This window comes from Heterocephalus glaber, unplaced genomic scaffold (assembly GCF_053883595.1).
Source record: "Heterocephalus glaber isolate CG9 unplaced genomic scaffold, H.glaber_assembly_v1.0 deba00001673, whole genome shotgun sequence".
Taxonomy (NCBI): Eukaryota; Metazoa; Chordata; class Mammalia; order Rodentia; family Bathyergidae; genus Heterocephalus; species Heterocephalus glaber.
In genome coordinates, this window is record NW_028258410.1 from 15,411,922 (window position 1) to 15,432,866 (window position 20,945).

The 20,945-nt window shown below is 46.7% G+C and overlaps 1 protein-coding gene across 9 annotated transcripts; it reads right to left on the bottom strand.

The window, feature by feature from the left end:
• Positions 1-2,770: 2,770 nt before the first annotated feature.
• On the bottom strand, positions 2,771-20,301 carry Pfdn4 (prefoldin subunit 4). Of its 9 annotated transcripts, none has more exons than XR_015445986.1 (7): positions 16,229-20,301; positions 15,254-15,300; positions 13,979-14,099; positions 12,529-12,733; positions 12,075-12,123; positions 8,077-8,184; positions 7,322-7,340 (listed from the first exon to the last, which is right to left on the bottom strand). XR_015445986.1 is itself a non-coding variant. In XM_087197655.1 (5 exons), exons 2-5 carry the CDS (start codon positions 12,550-12,552, stop codon positions 3,025-3,027), a joined length of 405 nt encoding a protein of 134 aa, XP_087053781.1. In that variant the 5' UTR covers positions 12,553-13,388; positions 13,979-14,930; the 3' UTR covers positions 2,771-3,024. The 9 variants fall into 9 exon arrangements, 6 of the variants coding, with proteins under 6 accessions (XP_087053781.1, XP_012932625.1, XP_021094693.1 ...); XR_015445987.1 differs by lacking the exon at positions 7,322-7,340 and adding an exon at positions 8,889-8,980; XR_015445988.1 differs by lacking the exon at positions 7,322-7,340 and adding an exon at positions 8,889-8,980 and having other exon boundaries at positions 12,006-12,123.
• Between the last annotated feature and the right edge of the window lie 644 nt (positions 20,302-20,945).

Consider the following 20,945-nt stretch of genomic DNA (forward strand, 5'->3'; position numbering starts at 1 on the left):
TGCTCGTCTCCTTTGCTGGTTCTTGATCCTCCCAGTTGCATTTTCCTAAGTCCTCCTCTCTCTCTCAGGACCAGCAACCTCAGCAACCTCTGAGAGGTCCTTAGGAATGCGGACTCCTAGGCCCTAGCCCAGACCTGCTGAACCAGAATCTGCTTTCGAACAAAATCTCCAGCTGGTTTTCATGTACCTTAAGTTTTTCTTTTTGAAGGCTCTCAAATGTACCTCCCGAGTCCTGCACACCTCACTTTTCAATTCAGCAGCCCAGCTGTCTACCTCGTATCTCCACGTGGCCAAGGCATCCAAGGCCAAACTCAAGCTCTTCCTGCTGTATGTTGTCCCCACTGCACGACACTTCTTACTTTGCTGTCTTTGTCAGTAGTACCAGCAGGGGACACACAACCACATGCGACAGGCAGGAGGACAGTGAGAGAAACAGCCTGAGAACTGGGGCGAACTAGGGTCAACTCGCTTTGTCCCACAGGCCAGCAGCTGAAAGTCACCACCTGGAAATATGGTTTCAATACTGCCAAGCTGTGGATTTGTAACAAGCTTTCTGGATTTTATTGTGGCAACAAATCCAACTCTTTTTACACCAACAGAGCCACAAACAACCAAACAACAACACTCCTATTCAACCCTGTTTTGGGCCTGCGCTCAGAACCACGTTATCTTTGGCTTCCTCCTCCTCCCTACGCCTTCATCTTCTCAATCACTGTCAGGACCTTCTGGTCACCACCTCTGAGTCCTAGCCTTCCTTCTCTTCGGCAAGTAACTGCATGCACCTGGGAAGGTGCAGTAACACCTGGTATCCCCACCTCCGTCTCCTCGTAGTGAAATTTCTGCTGCATAATTTTAAAATACTACTCCAACCATGGATATGACCTGTTCCAAACACTTTCGACTCCTCCAGGCTCTTGCTATCAAAACCCCAGCTAAACACATAAGCTTCTGAGTAGAGCTCTCAAAGCTTGGACGAAGGTGGTGGTGGTGGTGGTGGAGATGGGGAGAAATGGGCCGGTTTAGAGATGCTCAGGAATGCAAGTCAGCAGCGCAGCACAGAATTCAGTGCCAATTATCTCCTGTTTTCTATGAAAGGCCTGGATTTGCGGCATCACTCTGTGCACCGCAGACTGCAAACTTGAAGTCCAGAGACCAATAGTTGTTTAATCTGCAATGCTTAAAAAAAAAAGCAATAGCTGCACTGTCTAAAAATAGTAATTACATACAAAAATTAGAATTCCTGCCTCAAAACATAGCAGTGACAAACCGAGAACAAAGCGTCCACATGGCAACTACTGGCTAGAACACGCATTACAGTCCTCAGACGCAGCACATGGGGTTTACTGGTCCGCAAGTTCATTTTAAAGTAAAGTTTGTAAAGGGAGTTAGCCGGTTACTTAGTTCCATTTCCCCGTATCTAAATCAGGTAAGTGGTCATGGAAATTTCTGTGGCGCACTTCTGTCACTTCTGCCAGCTCTTCCTCCTCCAGGCCCATCCATTCTGCCCTTTGGAAGACATCCCACCGCTGCTTACGGTTGGTTTGGCCACCCTTGGGGCCCAGGTGGATTCTGGAGGAAGAGACTGCACCTGGGCCCTCATCCCCTGGCTCTGTCACTGCAGGTAAGACACAGGTGCTGTGGTCCTGCCCATGAAGATGGCCTTTCCCAGAGCTCCAGACCAGGGGACAGGCGCTCCCCTCACCTGACTTGCAAGGGCACAAAAGGCTCCCCATCACTACCTCCCACCTCTGCATGTGCCTATTTTCCTGCTGCAATCTGACAGAAATACGTCCCTAGTCTCTCCCAACTGAATGTTAGCTGAACACATTCAGGAATATTCCTGTAAGTCATCTGCTAGAATCTGACTATCACTATTAGAGAAGACTTCATAGCAATGCAAGTTTGGTTTTATGCTATTAAGAATTTTGGAAATTTTATATTCTATTTTTAAGCTTAAATTACTGCTTATAAAGAAAGATTTAACCAAAAGATATATATGCAATGTTTATAACCTAGCTTAAAAAATATTTCTTTTAAAATTATGTACATTAATCCTAAAAATAGCCTTTTTTTTTTTTTAATCCTCTTTTTGTATTATGATCCTTCCGCTGGTATTCTGGCATACCAGTGCCATCTGGTGGAAACGCAATACATCTACGACTTCTAAATGCTAAATCAACATCTGTGGAGGAAATGAGGGGGACAAATGTATTTTTTATTTAAAAATAGGTTTTAGCCAGGCATTGCGGTGCAGACCTGCAATCCCAGCACCTGGGGAGAATGAGCCAGGAGGACTGCAAGTCTAAGACCAGCCTGGGCAACCCGGGGACTTAGCAAGACCCTGCCTCCAAACAAAAAATTACGAAGTGCTAAAATTTGGTCTAAAACTTAAAACAGATATGTCTCTTGGTTTCTAAAATGTTCTTCTATTCTGTTCTGTGTTTGTATGAAAACCAACATGTCTCCACGTGACTGAACATTACCCATTCTTTTACCAACATCTAAGACACTGGTATATGTAAAAGATACGGTCAATGCTTGATTATGTAAATTACACATTTAAATATACACACACATACTTTTTAGTAAAGGAGAAAGTTTAGTTGTGAAATACGTAGAGTGGACAGCTGCAAGATTGTACATTTTTGTAGGGTTTTCACCATCCTTAGTCAGCAACCAGAATCAGAGACAAACAACAGGACACAACTGTTAACTTTTCTATAACTGAAAACTGCAAGAAGTATTCTAAATAATATAGAAACACAGAAGATTGTTTAACTGATTTTAATAACATGACATAAAGCCCCTAGAATTGATATAATCATTATGCAAAATACATAGATGAATACTGTCTTTTAAAAATATAAAATAAATAAGCAAGACGTGAAAATAGGCAAGTTTCCACTAAATAAATGAAAACTTTAAAAAAAGAAAGATTTCCTTTCCATGTCATTTGAAGGGAAATTATCATTTTAAACAATATTCAAGTTTATTAAACAAATTTAAAAAGGTATTATAAAATGTTTAACTTTCATCAGCTTCAAGGTTTATGTTGCTGCCAAATTTTGCATATAACTGAACTTTCAAATCTGCTAACACCCGCTGAATTGATTCTACTCTGGATTCTAAGGCATCAATTTCTTCTTGCAAATTTTTCTGAAAAAAAAAAAAATAGTTAAAGTTAGTTCTATCCAACTGGATGATTTCTGAGCATCTGTGTTTGAACTATTGGGAAGAATTTTCTGAACTTAGGCAGCTAAATAACAGTGATCATTAGATCTAAAAACAAAAGAAATCTGAATGTGAGCATTTTAAATTCAGACCCATATTTATCTATCACAGAGTGAGTCCTGATTTTTTTTCCAGTGTCTGCTGGCCTAAAGAAAATTAACTCCTAAAGTATCGTCCCCGATAAAGGAGCCACACACAGGCTTCTATAAACAGTTTACCATGGGCTTGCCTAGCTTCAATACAGCTTCTCATAATTTCCCACAAAAATAACCACACAGGCCCGGAGGGGCGAGGGGGCGGGGAAGCAGCTCAGGGGCACAGCACCTGCCTGGCAAGGCTAAGGTCCTGAGTTCCATCTCCAGTACAAAAAAATAAAAAATAACCACGCAGAAGAAATGATAAAAACTCAATTCCACCAATAATTAGTAATAACAACATTTGGTCAAAATCTGGCAGAAATTTTCACTAACTACAAGGCCCCAATGCTAAACTTGAGAAGAGACAGGGAAGAAATGCTTTCTTTATAAAACACAGTAGCTTCACCCCCAGGAAATGTTAAAGGTTCTTTGCTGCCTAGGCTCAAAGAAAGAATTTTTCCTAAACATAACAAAGAAACTATAAAATTGTACAAGTGTCATACCCATTAACATTCGGAGGAAAAGAAAAATACTTAGCAGTGGCAATGTTACTCTTAAAAATCTAAACAATGGCCAGGCACGGCAATGCAGGCCTGTACTCCCAGCGCTCATGAGGCTGAGGCATGAGGATCGCCTCTAGTTTAAGGCCAGCCTCAACTACATAGTAAGACCCTGTCTCTATAAAAAAAATTCTGGCAATGCCTCTCAATGTACGTCCCCAGACTAGGACCCAGGCAGAATCTCCTAGGGCAGGGATGGTGAGTGCTGAGTGCTACAGCAGACTGTTTGTTATCACTGAAAGCTCCAAAAGTTTCGCCGTTACTGATCTAGGAACCTGGCAGAAATACAGATTCTGTGACCCCACCCGAGACTTCTTGAATTAGAACTTCTTTAGATTGGACCCGCAATCTGAATTTGTAGAAAACCCTGAGGGTGACTGTTATGGCTTGCAACTAGATGTCCCCCAAAGCCTCCTAGGTGCTCACAGGTGGGGCTCTGGGAGGGGGTTGGCTCCTGGACGTGTGATGCTGCTTTAGGGTGACAGTGGGATTAAGAGTGTGTGTTAACTAAACTGGCCCAGCATATTTCTGGGTATGGATAGTAGAAGCCCCATTCTGGGTTGGGGTGGCACCAATCAATAGGGCTGTAGCCTGGATGGAATATAAAGGGAGGGAGGGAAGGCAGGCTTGTTGTTGCCGCTACTGCTGCTTGCTGCCTCCTGCCTGCTCTGCCATGGACTGTTTCACCTCTGCCATGTCCCTCTACCATTCCACCCTGCCTTGGAGCCAGCTGTTTATGGACTGAAACCTCCACAAACCATGAGCTGAAATACATCTCTCCTCCTTTAACTTGTGGGTGTAGGTTATTTTGTCTCAGCAACAAGAAAGGTAACTAAGACAGTGATCCTGATTCTGATGTGTGCTACAAATCTGAGAACCACTATTCCAAGACAAAAAATAGAAATAAGACAGATAGCTCCTAGAAAGTAGATAAAACTTCTATACCTAGAAATACCCTAATACAGTAAGTCCCTGACTTACAAACATTCAAATTTCGAAGTTTCACTGACACAAACTAAACTCACATCACGAACATTCATAAATTCAAACAATTTGCAGAAGTAGCTCACGTGTCTGCTGGACACTGTCACAGCTGTGCTGCTATGTGCTTACTGTACAGTGTGACAGTGTGCAGTAGTACAGTGCTCAATCAGAGACCAGGGTGTCCAGAATCAAAATGACAAGCTGTGGTGATGTGGAGGGGACGGCTAGGAAGTGCAAAGCAATATACATCGTATATTTGAGGCAAAGACTCACTTTGTCAGACTTACAAATGAATCTGACTTATGAATGTTCTCCCAGAACAGAACTCATTTATAAGTTGGGGACTTACTGTAGGTAAAATAAGACGCTGGAAAATTATTCTAAAATTACAAGTCCCATCATATCACTCTATCCTCAAAATCCCTGAAAGGCTCACCCTGATCTAGGACAGTGGTGTGCAAATGACAGCCCACAAGGCAAACCCAGCCCGAAGTTCCTTGTTATAAGGTTTCACAGGAACATGGGCATGCAAATTCATTTACACATGTCATGTTCACAGTAACTGTGACAGGCTATGCAGCCCACGAAGCCGAGTATCTGTACATTCCAGCCCTTCACTCTCAGTTTGCCGGCCCTTGTCTCAACATGAAGCACAGTTTACACAAACTCAATTGACAGAGCTAGCTGTCCAGCATCTTGGCCACAGCTCCAGATGTTCCCAAACTTTTCCAGCAAACAAAACTCTCGGTTCTATTTTTCCACCATAATCGCTTTAGAACCACTCACACATGCTGATTGTTCTGAGTGGAACCCACTCTGCTCCCTTTCTGACCCACGGATTCCTTGGCTGCTCTACCACCACTTGCCCAGGGAGCCCTCTCCCATCCTTGATGTCTAGACCAGTGCAGTAGACTCCCTGGCTTTCCTAAAGCCATCTCTATCTTCATGCCACTTCCTACTCATTAATACTTTCTCTCATTTAATTTTCTTTGCTTCTAGACTCTGTGCTCCATGTGCAAGAAGCAGGCATTCTCTGTTGTCCCCTACAACCCTGGACAAGGCAGAACCTAACACAGGTAAGCAATCAACAAACACTTCAGGAAGGAAGAAAGGGAGGGAAGGAGGGAGGGAGGGAGGGGTGACAAAACTAAGGTCAGTATTCACACATATATGGTGGGAGGGCATTCACAATAAGCAGAAAAATCATAAATTGTACTAAAATACTTCCAAGAGGAGCAGACCATTTTGACACGGTTAAAAAATTAAAATCACAAAATTGGACTAAGAAAGGAAAGACTTAAACATAAAGTAGACATAAAATGTTTCTGCATGGAAAGATCCTGAAGTAAAAGGGTTAGTTCTTCCCAAGGTTTATCAGATGTGGGCTTAATTCATACAAAGTATTTGGAAGTGTTTAACAACCATGAGCTTCTCATACACAGTGTGGTGGCTTCTATTAGACAGTCGAAGGGCAGGCGAATTGGCGTAATCTCCCACACTACATCTATCATTTGTCTCAAATATTGTCTAAGAATCCAATACTCTGACCCAGTAATCACACTTCTCTGATTATTTCATCAAAACAATTTTCTAAACATGAACAAAGACATATAAGAAAGCTCACTGTGACACCGCTGTAACAAAATATTGGAAACAAATTAATGTTAATACGACATGGCCAAATCAATGCCCATCAACCCACTACTAAAGATGACATTAAACAAATCAGAAAAATGATGCTGTTAAAGCCTGTGTGCTGACCCAGAGAAGACTCCAACAGGTACCTACTAGATGAACATGAAATGGAGGAGCAAATATCCCCACCAGAATGTCAACTGACCAAGGTGGAAAACAAAACTCCTCCAAGAAACAGAGGGAGACGACATAACAGAAATGCATGAAAATGTTCACTTGGATAGTTATTTCTGGGTGGTGGGATTATGGAGTTTTTCTTTTCTACTTTGTAATGTGCTGTACTTTCTAGCACTTGGAGAGCAAAATTCTAGAGTCAGAAGACCACTCACTGCCTGCATAGCCCTTGGAATTAAGTCCTATAACCTCTGTAAGCCTCTATTCCTCATTCTAAGTTGGGACAATGATAGATCATGGTTAGGATTCAATAAAACCATGCCAGGAAAGCATGCAGATCCGCCTGGTCATTACACAGAACCAGTACTCTTGGCCAGTGTCCATTACTTCTCCAACCTACAGTTACGAGTTCTTCTTCGTGACATAAATCCTAATTTAAGAATTAGACTTCAACACCCAGGGAAAGACTCCTGCGTACCTTTGCTTCCTCTAACATGTCTTGTGTTTCTTCTTGAGAATGGCTAATGAAAATGTCACCAATCTGGTAAGGTATCATTAAGCTGTCATCATCTGCGAGCATGATGTCGTCACAAGCATCTTCTAAATTCTGCAGTTGTTTCTAAAGCAAACAATGAAAACATTGAAAATTCCCTGCCAGAAGAGCAGATTTTAATTTGGGGAAATTACCCCCCCCCAGAGACCCTTTTGTATCAATCTCTTACACTCAGATGACGTTTGCTGTGGAATCGCTTAAGCGGTAGCACACTGCCCGCTGGGGAGTTTCAGATTACTAAAGCACCCTATGATGGACCACAGTCATCTACGGTCAAAATTTCCCACTCGGTGAATCCTTCCTTCCCACAAAAACAAAACCAAAAACCTAGAATATAACCTATTTTGTCAGCTGTGCTTGCTGAGGTGTAAACACACAGGAACTGTACCCCCCCAGTCAAGTGTACTCAGCCGGACTTCGCCTCAGGGGAGTCGCTCGCACACAGGCTGGGCCCCCAGCTGGAGTCCAGGGCAGTGGCAGTTGCAGTTCAGGGTTGCTGGGTCTGCAGGGGCAGCTTCCTCACCAAGGAGCAGCCAGCTCAGTCCCAGCCAGGCTGAGTCCTCTCAGCTGGGCCTCTGGAACCTCCTCCCCAAACCTCTGCCCGGAACAAAGGGCCACGCCAATTCCACTCGCCATCTCACATCCCTTAAAAAAATGGCTTTCTGCTTTAACTATGGTGGTCAGTGTCATCAGCAATGCAGGCCCCAGAGAAAGGTAATTACTGGTTAACAGGATCCAGTTTTTAAGAGCTACCGCATCAAAAACTCTTCTTTTTCTGAAATATGATAAATATGTCTAGTACCTTTTTTACTTCTATTTCTTCCTTTAGCTCTGTGATTCTACTCGTATTCCGCGCAAATTTATTTATTTTTTGTTGATCTTCGAAAGTAACATTGACATCTTCTGCAGCCTGAAAAAGTTTGTAATATTTGTAAAATGTTTAATGCGGAAGTTGTAGGTTCGCTTTGCGTTACTGTAAAATAACTTACATTACCTGCCTTCATAGAGCCAAGAATCCCAGGAGGTACAGAGTATCACAAGCAAAAACCTCTTGCGTTTTTTGCTGCATGAGCCTAAGATCTGTGCACAGACCTATAATTATTCCTGCAGTCTATAGAATAATTCTTATACTACCAAAAACTTTCAAACATAAATACCTAATAAGTCCTAAAAAGACAGAAGTTAGCTAACTTTTGGCTGAGAGCAGTTTTCTGAGTTGGAACATTGTTTCACCAAGATGCCCGGAAGCAAAGCCTTAGTGGCCAATTAATGTTCCCAAGTGCCGTGTACTAGGTTTTCTGTCAAGAGTTAAAATCCGTATGAGTTGACTGTAGTGATCAGAAAGCTGACGGTCCCTACAGTGTTTATGCTGACTGATACACCAGCTAGAGGGCCACGAAGCATTTCCGTGCTTCTTCCACACACAGTGAAAGTGATAAATCTTTAGAGCCTCTTTACATGTCTTCATAGGGTACATTTCCCTACAAAATGATGAAAACTGAACACTTAGTATCAAAAAATTAATAATACAATTAAATTTGCAATCTGGACATAAAGAAAGCTTGGTTGACATAAAGTATCCATGCAATACTAAAAATAAGGGCTGACACTTACTTAAGGGAGCTCTTACTCCGTGCCAGGAACTTCCTAAGCGCGTCCTCATCTCTGCTGAGGCCCTGCAGTCTTAGTAAGGGAGACCACCAATTCTATTTCACAGATGGAAAAACCAGGGCATGGAGTTTAAATAATTTGCCCAAAGCCATAAAGGGTTTCCATATATTCAAAAAGAAATGAAATCGCAGACTCTTCAGCTTTCCCTTATTTATAAAACAGGAACAAGCGTACTTCGTTATTCAAGATTAAAGATATGTATAAAAATAGTCCTTAGCAATGGTGTATTTATTACATATAACTTATCCTATTACTATATAACAAATGCAGCTTCAATAGGATTAGTGGCTCTTTGGCCAGTAACAGAAACGGCTTCCCAATACCCATTCTCCATTCTCTACCTGGGCACTTGTGACCAGTGACATAAGACAGTGGACTTTCATTTCTCCCGGGGTTGAAAGGCACCCTGTCGGCCAACAGAGCTCAGTGGACAGGATGTAAAGGCAGACACCAGAACTTAGTCCTCCTCTTTACCAGACTCTCCTCCCAATGAACAATTTCCCAAGCATCGGGCCCATCATCAGGCCCAAAGCGTATCCTAAACAATCCTTCACATCACGATAGTTACAGCTCTGAGTCCGCAGCCCTGCATAGCTTCCATGTATACGGAATCGGGGAACACAGGGCACCACTGCAGAGAGCTTGGGAACACCTTTATGTGGGTGTCTTGGTGCTCACGTCATTTCATCTATATGAGACTGCCAGCTTCTTAAGCAGAGAACAAAGAATTCCTGCTTGCCTGAGGAGTTTATGCCATTGCACCTAGATACTGAGCCCCCGAATACCTCATTGTGTATTTATAGGTGCATTTGTCGTTGTCAGGTTTTAAAGGGTAGTTCACATGAAAATACCTCATCCAGAGCTTCCCTGGCATACGCCCGGGGCTGAAGGTTTCTGAATCTGAATCTAAATCTTGCTGGATCAGACTCAAGGATTCAGTTATGCACTGAAAAGCGCTGGGGAGAATTTGCCCACCTGCGTTCTATCTTTCCAAAGCAGATACTTCCTGTCCCAGCCCCAAGAAACAGCAGCCAAACAGCAGCCACCAGCAGGCAACAGGCACGCAGGCCCTGGGTCCAATTCTCACAGTGGTCTCCATGGGGATTCTTACTACGGGGGTGGGTGAGTGAAATGTGCACCTCAGCAACTGCAGCCACTGGGCCAGGTGGTCCGCAGGAGAAAGTAAGGAGCCACCGCCTGGGATGGCCAACAGCAGTGGGTGCTGCGACTCTTCCTGCTCTACAGTACTTCTCTAAAGAACTTGCACTTCGGCAGAGAGAGAAGATAATTCTTAAGTGCAGGTCCAAAATACTGAGAGATCAATTTATTCCCTGAAATCATCCCCAAAATGGCATGTGTGGCAGTGGATTCTCTCCGAAGAGTGCCGTAAGGGAGGCAACGTGTCATCACTGCCAAAGAGCTGTTTTCTAGCACTCAGGCAGCACAGTGGAGGAATGAATGGATTCCAATCCACACAAGCAGGAACTTTACACAAATCACTCCTTTCTCTGAGACTTCCTCAGATTTGTATATAAAGTGAAGAAGCTGATCCGGCCTTGCAAGAGGGGATAAAATGAGTACTGAGCCCAGAGCCGGGGATGTAATCACCTTGCAGTAAATGATAGTTAAACATTTGATCTTCTGAATACTGTGTGTCCAAAATCATTACAGAGGAAGAACAAATGCAGATCTGGATGGAAATTCTGCGAGGCTTAAGAGAAGCAGACTGCTCGGGAGTCAGAAAACACAAAGCCCTGGGCTCTGACTACACCCTCTTCTTGAGAGCAGATACCTTACGGGGATTCGAAGGAAGTGCAGCACACTCAGTTATGCCCACCAGCTGTCCCTTCCCCTCCATATGTCATCTCAAAGGTCCCAAATTTAATACCACCACCTCACCACCTTCTCTGATTTCAAGAGACCCTGTTTCCGCCCTCATCCTACACTTTTCCTTCATGGTTTGGAGGTGGAAATTTAAGTTCTTATGTGACTATTTGAGTAATGCCTTACTCTCCCCGAAAAGCCTAAGTTCTAACACACTATGAGGATAGAAGGAAAAGAACTTCACTGTTATCTCCTTCACTTAAAACTGACACTGTGCCGTACCACACGCTCAAAAGAAAATTACTGACTACATCATGAAAGGGGAAAAGGTTGGTAACTGAAATTTTTACAACTACCTGCACTTCAATCTCATGTTTCTAAGACAAGGGCAATCTACAACCAGTACCTTCTAGGGCAGTGATGACCGACCTTTTAGAGTTCTCAATGATAAAAACAGCTCGCTGCGGCACAAGTACCATAGGTTCGCCACCATTCCAGGGCATTAAAAGGCCTCATCTGACAACAGAGGCCCTAATTTAACAAAATACTGGAGACAAACTGCCTCTCACTCACTGTGATACTTGCCTAAATCCCCATGATCCTGGAACTTTCTCTGGTACTAAACAAGAATTTGTGGGTGATAAGATACTTAGGTGAGCACCTCATCCTGAGTTGACTGATGCCTTCTCAGTTTTAACATTCCCTCGATCGCGGGCAAAGTGGGATTGCTGGTCACCTACACCAGGCAGAGGCACGGCCTACGTTGCGCTAGATAGTAGGAGGCCAAAGGAAATATGTTCTACAGTGCTTTTTAAGGTGGAATGAAAGCAAACATACACAAATCAGGAAGCAAATCCCTTCACCAGGAATTTCCATCAGTGGGCTCCGGTTTAATTACCAAAAAAAAAAAAAAAAAAACCTGGAATCAGAATGGCTGTTTAAATCCTAGCTTTGCCTCTGTGCTTAAGTTTTCTTACCTACTACATAAGGATAAAACAGTATCTCCAAAAAGGAGATCAAAATACTACATGCAATGCACAGTGTTGGAACTCTGCCCAGCACTCGGTAAAAGTTCAATGATTACCTGGCCCCCTCCAATTTTATTCTTCTCCTACCCTGAGATCTTGTAAGCATCTAAAAAGTTTCACTGGTTATAAACATCCAATGGAAATTCAGTTTGTTTTAGTGGCTGAAAAGGTGTAATAAAGTATCACACTGTATCCTACCAATACTTACAATTTCATATATCATCTAAAAATACATATTAAAAAGATGCTGAGTTTGATCCCCAGCTGAGCTTCTCACCAGCTGAGTCGCTACAGCACTAGCAATCGCTGTGTCCGAGTTTCTCCATCTGTAAAATGGGGGAACAGGGTCCTCGCAGAGGGCCTGGGAGGATCACAGAGAAGCCGGGGGCCGCGGGCCGCAGGCCCTCACCCTTCTCATCCTCCGTGGACGCACGGAGGACGCGGGAGCTGAGGACCAACCGAGTTGGGGTCGGGCGCGCGCGGGATGCGAGTCCTGCGCGTCCCGGCTGCTCCGGCAGAGACGGCCCCCGCCCGAGGGTCCCGGCCCCGCGGGAGGCCCACGGAGACGCTGGGGCGCCGGGCCTCGCCGCGGAGCTGCCCGCAGGGTCCGGGGCCTCGGCCGGGCCCCAACCCGGGCCTCGGGGCCGCGCCCCCCCCCCCGGCCCCGCTCCGGAGCCCCCGCGCCCCAGCCCGGCCGCCGCACGCGCCCCGCGCCCGAGCGCCGCACTCACCGCCTTCTTCATGGTGGCCGCCATCTTGGGACTGGCCGACGGGGCGCCGGGGGGGAGCCGCGAGGGCGCGCGTCTGCCCCGCGCCGCCTCCCTCCCCCCCGCCGGCCCACAACTGCCCCCTAAAACAACAGTGTCTCCACATTGCTTCCCATTGGGTCTCAGATCAACGATTCCGAACGGTTGGGGCTCAGGGAGGAAACGGAACCTGAAAGGAGATGGTACGTGCCAATTAAAGGGACAGGCAAGTCCCCGTGGGCCGACGTAAATTGGTGGGGGTGGGGGGGCGAGCGGCTACACGCTCCAGCCACGGGCAGCAGGGGGCGCACCTGGCGCTCAGCTTGGCACCGCAGGATGAGAGGTGGTTTTTCATCCGCCCAGCAAACGTGGGCTGAAGATTGTCCTCCCTGAAGACGAGCGAAAGACGTAGGATTAGGAAGATAAGTGTAAGGTCGTAAGGTAACTTAGCTGGTGTGAAGAAGAGGCACTCCGATGTAGTCATCGAACAGTATCACTAAACAGTTACTGTATACTCGGGCACAATTGTTCACCGGACCTAAGGGCTTTCTCAGTTCGGCCTTGCTGCCCCTGAAACTCCTCTGCCCAAGATACAAACTTGTAACACTCCGAAGAGCTGCGCCAGGCCGCACGATGCCTGCCTGCTCTCTACTTCTGCGGCTACTGATAGTGCTCCTCGCTTTTTCTCTTTCTTTCTTCTATTGATAGGGTCCCACTGAGCTGCCCAATCTGGGCAGGCACTTGTCATCCTCCTGCCTCAGCGTCCCAGAGGGCTGGGATTCCAGGCGTGCGCCAGCTTGTCCAGTTTAGTGTCCACTTCAGACAGGTAGATGCTGGGCAGTGCCCTAGGGAGAACGGTGAGAAGGGTCAGAAGCCAGGGGAGCCTGGATCTTTCGGAGGGAGGCTTCCTGCTTCACGATGGCGCCAGCCCAGGGCCAGGAGGGGAGCAGGCGGGTCAGGGAAGACAGGAGAGCCCTCCGCTGACCTCGCTGGGCACTCGGGAGAATCCAGCTGGGGCAGGAAGGGGCAAGACTGGCCCTTCAGACCTCCCGTGCGAAACTGGCCGGCTGGGAGCGACCTCCCTCACCTGGCCAGCCGCTCAGGGGGTCCCATAGCCTCTCTCGCCTCCTGTCCACAGAGAAGTCCCGGGTGGAGCTGCAAAGTGTGGGCTAAGGAGCAGCGCTGTGGGGTCCACGGGCCTCCAACTGGCTGAGGCCCGTGGGGGGTGGGAGCACTGGGCTGTAACAGGTGACCGTATAAAGGCAGGTGAGGCCCAGCTAGCTGAAACCTGAAGGACTAAAGCGACACAACATAGATACAGAGGCCTATGAGATAGACGTGGAAACTACGCTCACAGCACACTAAAGGGGGATTGAAATAGTAGAATTTTTTTTTAGGTATTTAAAATTAAAGTAGCCCAAGTCCTGATACACACCCCACTGAGAATCTGCACATCCGGGTCCTGCTTGTCGCGATGTCCTCAGCACCCGCGTCCCTTAACCATTCCTCGCGCCTGGCTGCATCCGAGAGGAGAGAAGAGAAGGGCTGAGAGTGTCCTAGGCACAAGAGAGGCCATTGTCTCGGAAGGCTCGACACTGGGTGGGAGGGGCTGGATCAGAGGGATCTCAAGGAAGGCACAGCTCAGCTCGGTGGGATGCTCCGTGGTCCCTGGCCTTCTGCATCTCAGTGTGGTTGTGCTTCTCCAAGCAGCAAAAGTGGAGAGGAAAGAGGACGGAGCACACCTCTTGCTAATGCTTGCCTGCTCTCTCTCATTCTCTCTTGCTCTTTCTTTCTTTCCTTCCCTCTTGCTCTCTTCTCCCTCTCAAGGAGGAAAGCATTTCCCAGAATTCTGCCGACCCCCATGTCATTACGGCTGTCCTGCCCTCCCCAGTCACGGGCCAAAGCAGTGGGAGTGTTAAGCTCATTCTTAAATTACAAGTGACTCTCGCTGGAAATATGGCTGCCCAAACGCAACTGGGCTTCTGAACACAAGATGAGGAGAAAGAAGTGGCAGCTGTGGGGTCGTCCGCCAAGGGGTCTTCTATGTGCAGATCTGGGCCATCCAGCTGGGCGGTCAACCTAGACGGTGGCCTGGGAGCAAGCGGCAGCCACTGTGCTGACTGGGCTCCCCCTGGACAGCCAGCTCCACTTCCGCCTCTGCTGCCCTCCGCGACTGCCCGTCCCCTCCCCAGTCCTGGGTGTCTTGCGCAATCTCTCACCGAGCAGAGAAACCAGTTCTACAAGTGCCTATGGCCGGGGAACATTCCTGTCTTCTGCTCAGTCCTTCCATTTCCACCCTATGCTTCCGGTTCTTTCTCCAGCTGGAGCCTATCCCTCACTGGGAGAAGCCTGGGCTGCAGGCAGAAGCCTTCTTTGGAGTCAGGGAGGAAAATCTCCAGAGACCACCAGAAAACATCTGAGCTGGGATGAAGGAACTCACCCCCTTCCCCCAGGTTGGAAACTGGCCACCCACGGATACACTGTCTGTGACCCTTACAGTATTTTTCTTTAATTGAATCAATATTCGAAAATTGAATCATTTCACTCAATACTGGATTTTTAGTTTTGCTTGAGCTTATAAAACCAGAGGGCGCCTGCATTCCTTCCTGAGAGCGCTGAGCTCATGGGGTGTGGCCCACTTAGCTAACAGTGCCTCTCCAGGAGGGCAGATCCCTGCCTCAGCCCACACTTGCCTCATGGGTGCGCTCACCTGTCAGGGCCTCTGTGTATGTGGACTTTCGAGCGCCAGGTTCTGTTCTAGGAAAGGGGGTTGTGCGACTTTGATTATGCCATGCTGGATGCAATTGCAGCTAGAAGGATCAATCAAGGAACTGGCATCATGGAGTTGCTGAGTGTGTGTCATCACAAATGACAGCACCTGATGCTGCAGCCCCAGTGCCAGGCCGCGGTGGTCAACAAAGCCCTGGAAATGGTGGCTTGTTGACTGGACCGAGCACGGTAGCCATGGAAATGTGACAGGGGAAAAATCAGACACAATTTCCTGTCTTCACGAAGCTTAGAGCCTACTGATAGGAGAGGGACCATAACCAAAATAGTTAACTGAATTATTCAATGTGTCAGAAAGTGTTGTTAGCCATGGGCCCACCTACTCTGGTCTCAGAAGCTAAATCTGGTTAGGACTTGGATTATTATTTTGGTATGAATGCTACTAATTGTGCCCTCAAGGGTACCTAAAAAAAATAAGGAAAGACTACATAGCTATCAGCATGAGAACTCCATAATGAGGGAAGAAATGGTAAGTATGTTGACTGGAAATTGAAAGGGGGCAAAAAAATAAAGCCCTTCTTGAAGGAACATGTACAAGATGTGATCAAAAATATGGTGAATGCTAAACTCTTAAAAATCTTAATACACCTTACTGAGAATGATGGCATCAGTGTGCCCCAAGCAAGGGAATACTGTGAATATTTTGAAGGGAATTAATGGTAATGTATCTTGTGCTGTAATGAATTTTCTTAAACATTGACCATATCTTTTGATCACCTGGCTTCGTTCAGATTCTGTCTCGAGGTGATAACATTTCACAGTGGCCCACCTGGGTGGCCCCAAATCTGCAGCATCTGCTCTGCTGCCCTGGTCCTACACCTGGCAGGGGAAGTGTGGTGAGAGGACCCCTCCATGACGCCCACGAGTGAAGGGTGGAAAGGGGCAAATCCCCACTCACATGCACATCTCCATTTTGTCCTGAGCCTGCCAGGGTCACCCAAGAACCATGGCCGTGGGCCTCAAACTGGAGACACTCAACTTTACCATCATAGTTTGTGCTTTTTTGAATCTTCTTATTAGGCTAGAAAATACAAAGTTATGTCAGTTTGTGTTTAGCTCAATATTTTTGGAAGTAATTTTGCCATGATCATGTTTGAAAGCCTTCCCTGTCTTCCCGTGGTGCTTAGAGGATAACTTAAATTCTTTTTTTTTTCTTTGGTACCAGGGATCGAACTCGGGTCCTTGAGCTTGTGAGACAGGCGATGGAACCACTGAACTAAATCCCCGGCCCCTATAACTTAAATTCTTTACCAAGGCCCAGCCTCCTCCTCTGACCTTGCTTCACACCTTCTTCCCAGTCACTTCCTGTATCCTTCCTCCTGGGCCTCCATCCCATGAATACTACATACTCCTTCCTGCTTGTGGCCTTGGCACTTGCTTTCCCCGTAGCCCATGATGTCCTCCCTCCTGTTATTCACCTGGCTAAATCCTGCTCATCGTCCAGCCATAGTCTGTGTCATGTGCTCCATTAAAGAAGTCCATATGATCTGAATGTGTCCTCCAAAATCCATACATTGAAATAACGCTCAATGTGATGGTATTGAGAGATGGGGCCTTTGAGAGATGATTAGTCTGAAGGCAAAGCCCTCCTGGACAGGATTAAGGCTTATAAAAGGGTTGGGGGGGGGGTTCTTTTCCACCCATGCCCTGTGAGGACAGAGTGGTCCTTCCCTTGGGAAGGTGCAACAGTGGGCGCCATCTTGGAAGGAAAGTCTCTATCTCACCCTCTCCAGACCTCAGCCTGCATCTTGACCTTGGACCTCCCAGCTTCTGGAACTGCGAGATGTAAATATATATTGTTTATAAATTATCCAGCTGCAGGTATTTCTGTTACAGTAGCAGAGATGAACTAAGATATGAGCTCTCCTTAAACACCCCCTCCACGACCTCTAAACAACTTTACAACATTCCTCGGCACATTTTTTAAAAATTTCATCTCCCTGACTCCGTGAAATGGGAGCAGAAAGGAAAACACACCACGCCTCTTTACTTCATCCCTGCAATTGTGCCAATAATAGAGACATAGGTGGCAAATAGTAGCTAGTGAGTAAATAAATGAACGGATGAATGAACGACTGTGTACTTAAGGGTGAAAGAGTAATATATAATCCACGATAGCTTCGGACGAGCTCGCCCAGTTACAATGCGCAAGAGTCCATAAAATATTTTCATTCACCTTTGCCTGGGTGTAGTTCTGTGCTCTTCCCCCTCATGCTGTGATGCTCTGACCCTTTGACTGCACAACCTTCCTGTCTCACCAGGTGGCGCTGCGACTCCAGAATCTGGCATTTTATCTTTTCTCGCCAACGCTTTAGGAATCAACTACACCAAGATCCTATAAGAAAACCACTCTGTCTTTGGGCCAAAATATAATCATCTCTTGCCAGTTTCAGTCCTTCATTTAATTTATACCCAGCATGAAGTACAGTTTTCAAAGCCCTCTTGTGTATATGGTGTTTTTAGACCTTTATAAAATAGACCGTAGATTATATTTCAAGGGCAAATGCTCATGGCAACCTTGATTCTGAGAAAGGAGCCACCCCTTACCGATCAGTATTCATATTACCTTTGAATTAGTATAAATGTCCTAGCATCCCCATTCAGCCAGGGTTTGCTCAGAACCAAGGGCATGCTCAGCCCTAAACCAAGCAGTCACTTTTCACGCAAGGCTACTCGTAAAGGTAAAAGCATCTGACAGAAGTGGGGATGTCACACGGATGTGGCCACCCGACATCCTTTAGCCTCCCTCTCCATGGAGGGGCATTTCCAGGCTGTGCCCTTCCATCGCCCTTCCAGAAGTCAGAACTCAACTACCTTTAGCAACCTTCAAGGAGGTAGGATGGAAGCCTAGATCTAGGATGGAAGCCTAGATGGAGCAAGCAGACACAACAAAATGAGGCTTGAGGGAGGGAGCAGGTGCGGAGGGAGCCAGTTCCTGGAGGTCAGGGGAGCAGCGGACACATAGCTCTGTAAAGCGGCACCTGCAGAGACCCTGAGGCGGGACATTAGGGTTGGGACAAACTGGTCAAACAACCGTACAGAATCTGTCAACGTCATGGGACCCAGGGGACATACGGAATGACTCTGCCGTTCCTGAGCACCATGCAGCACACCAGTCCCAAAAGTGCTGTTTGCAATTCTTTATTTACATCTGGCAGGAACCGGGTGAGTCTCTCCCCCGGGGGGTTTAAAACTGGCTCCAGGCCAAGTGAGTTTTTGATGGGACAACTGTCCCAATGCCTTATTTGCATGAGGAAGAAGCCAATCCAGGAATTCTGGGTGCAAAAGACCCCTTTTCTTTCATCCTCGCTGCCACTGGGCATCTGTTCACGAGCCCACTTATGCTGTATAGTGTGGTTCTTTCCCACCATCAGTAAATATGCATCCCCACTGCTACCTTTTCTGTGTGTACTGTCCAATTCTTTATTCTGGACACAGAGCCTGAATTTCCGTGGTACCCACCATCTGGTAAAATTTCTTGGCAACCCAGCCAGGAGTTAAGACCTCTTTATTGGAAAAAAAAATTTTTCTCTTTCTTATTGTGTGTGTGCATGTGTGTCTGGGTGTGTCTGTCTTTAGTCACCCATTACAGGCATGCTGTTGGAAAATGAAGAGCCACCAGGCCATTTACCGCTTGAAGTTTAATATGTCTCTTCCTCCCATACTTCTGTTCTTCCCATACTTTATTCAGCTTTCTCATTCTTTTGCGGGGATAACAATCAGTAACACGGTCTCCTGCTTGAGCAGCCACCTACCCCAGCTGGCCCCTTTTTGTGCTCACCACGATCATTTGTGCTTTGCCCTAGATGGTCTTTGATCGCCAGCTGTCCTTAGTCCCTTGCTTCAGGGCCCCATTTCCTGAAACCTCAGGGAGCCATTTCAGTTCACCTTTCTGCCATGTTTCCCAGCTGTCCTCGTGGACACCAGGACAACTCAGCCTTGGAGATGAGAGCTATGGTCTCCACTATCAGGGAACACACAGGGCTCCTTGCCTCTTCCCTTCTAAATCTGGGTAGATCCCCTCCCTGTTTCTTCTAACAGAAATTCAGGTAATTTAGAAACATGTGTGTGAGGGCCAGAGCTGAACAAAGGGAACAGACAATGAGGTGAGAGAATGGGGAAGTAGAACTGGAGTATTTTAGTCCACAGACGACTGGCCTGACCTTTGTATTTGGAACTTTCCAGACCTTCTTCTGAAATGCTAAAGGATTGGCTTCTATCTCTACTGCCTTAAAAGATAATTACCAAAATCTTTTATCATCAGGATGAACAGGGGATGCTGTTTTTCCGGTACTGAGGTGGAGCCAGCAGGGGGCTCCACCCTGGCCTTTAAGGAGTCACAGTGAGCCACAGGCTGTAGAGAGGTCTAGGGAAAAAAATCGAAAAGGTCACTCGTGTCACTTGCTTCTCCAGAGATGTCTACTAGTAAACTGAGTTTCACAGGGGACTCCCCAGAGCTCAATAGATCCCCATCTCAGAGACCCCAGACCCAGTCTCCTCTCTGTCCATAGGACCCCGAAGTGCAACACTCTGTGGATCCCACTCACCTCATCCTTAGCCCGTATCCCTAAGCATTAAAAACAATTTGACCCTGAAAATCTGAAAGAAAAAAAAAAAGTGTATCTCCTGTTTGGGTCCTGTGTGGATTAGGAAATGGGGAGAGATCGGGCTTGTATGGTTCTTTATCAGAAACCATCCCTCTGCCAAACCCCAAGAGACACCGTAGAGAGGCCCCTACGAGGAGACAGACGTCACTGATGAGCCCCTCCTGAGCCCCCTCCCTGTCTCTTAGAGGAGTCTGTGTGGGGAAATATCCCCGCGTGTTTAATAAAAGAAGCCACACTGAGGTCTATCAACCACAAGCCCCTCCTTATAATCCCAGGCCAGTAATTCAGTTTTGCAGTCTCCAAGTGACCCACAACTGGCATCAGTGGCCAACTCTCCCGAGAGACCCAGTGCTCCCCAGCAAGCTCTTACCGCACAGGACACTCAGAGCGGAGTCCACACTCTTCTGTCTCTCAGCTCTTCCTGCCCCTAAGAGAGGCCTGGGAGTAGAGGGCACCACTCAAGTCCAGGTTCCTTTTTCTGTGGCAGAGAGCTGGCAATGCAGAGAACATTGAGGGCTCTTCCCTTCCTCCCATTGTTCCTGCGATGTGGAGAGGCTCTAATGCTGCCCAAGGGGATGGAGCATAAGAACAGACTTCAGCCAATCAGCAAATTGTGGCCACAGGACTGATTGGTCAGGAAAAAAAATCACATGACTGAACCAAAACCAATCAGAGCCAGGACCTCTGATTCACAAGCAGGCAGGAAGATCTGCCTTCCTACTGGTTAGGAAGTAGAAGGAATGAAGGTTCTGGAACAATAGCTAGCACCTTGCCATATATACAGGGAACTCATTTGAAAATGGAGCCAACACAGAAGCAACATTGGGGAATGCAGAGACAAACAACACAGGACCAGACAAACGTTCTGTTGGTCACTCTGAGCTGAGCTAGCTCTCCCTCTTACTCTTCAGTGACCTGATTTCATGAATTTATCTAAGGAAGTTTGCTTTAGTTTTCTCTCACTTAATGAGTGCCAACTGATACATCCTAGCTAGCACAGTGTCTGAG

Excerpts from the sequence above, each read along its gene's own strand:
- Pfdn4 (XM_087197655.1), bottom strand. The coding sequence starts at position 12,552 with ATGGCGGCCACCATGAAGAAGGCG. Across the intron at positions 7,341-8,076 it reads AAGAAATAGAAGTAAAAAAG|AAACAACTGCAGAATTTAGA; the intron begins GTACTAGACATA and ends TGTTTGCTTTAG. Across the intron at positions 3,157-7,199 it reads ACATGTTAGAGGAAGCAAAG|AAAAATTTGCAAGAAGAAAT; the intron begins GTACGCAGGAGT and ends TTTTTTTTTCAG.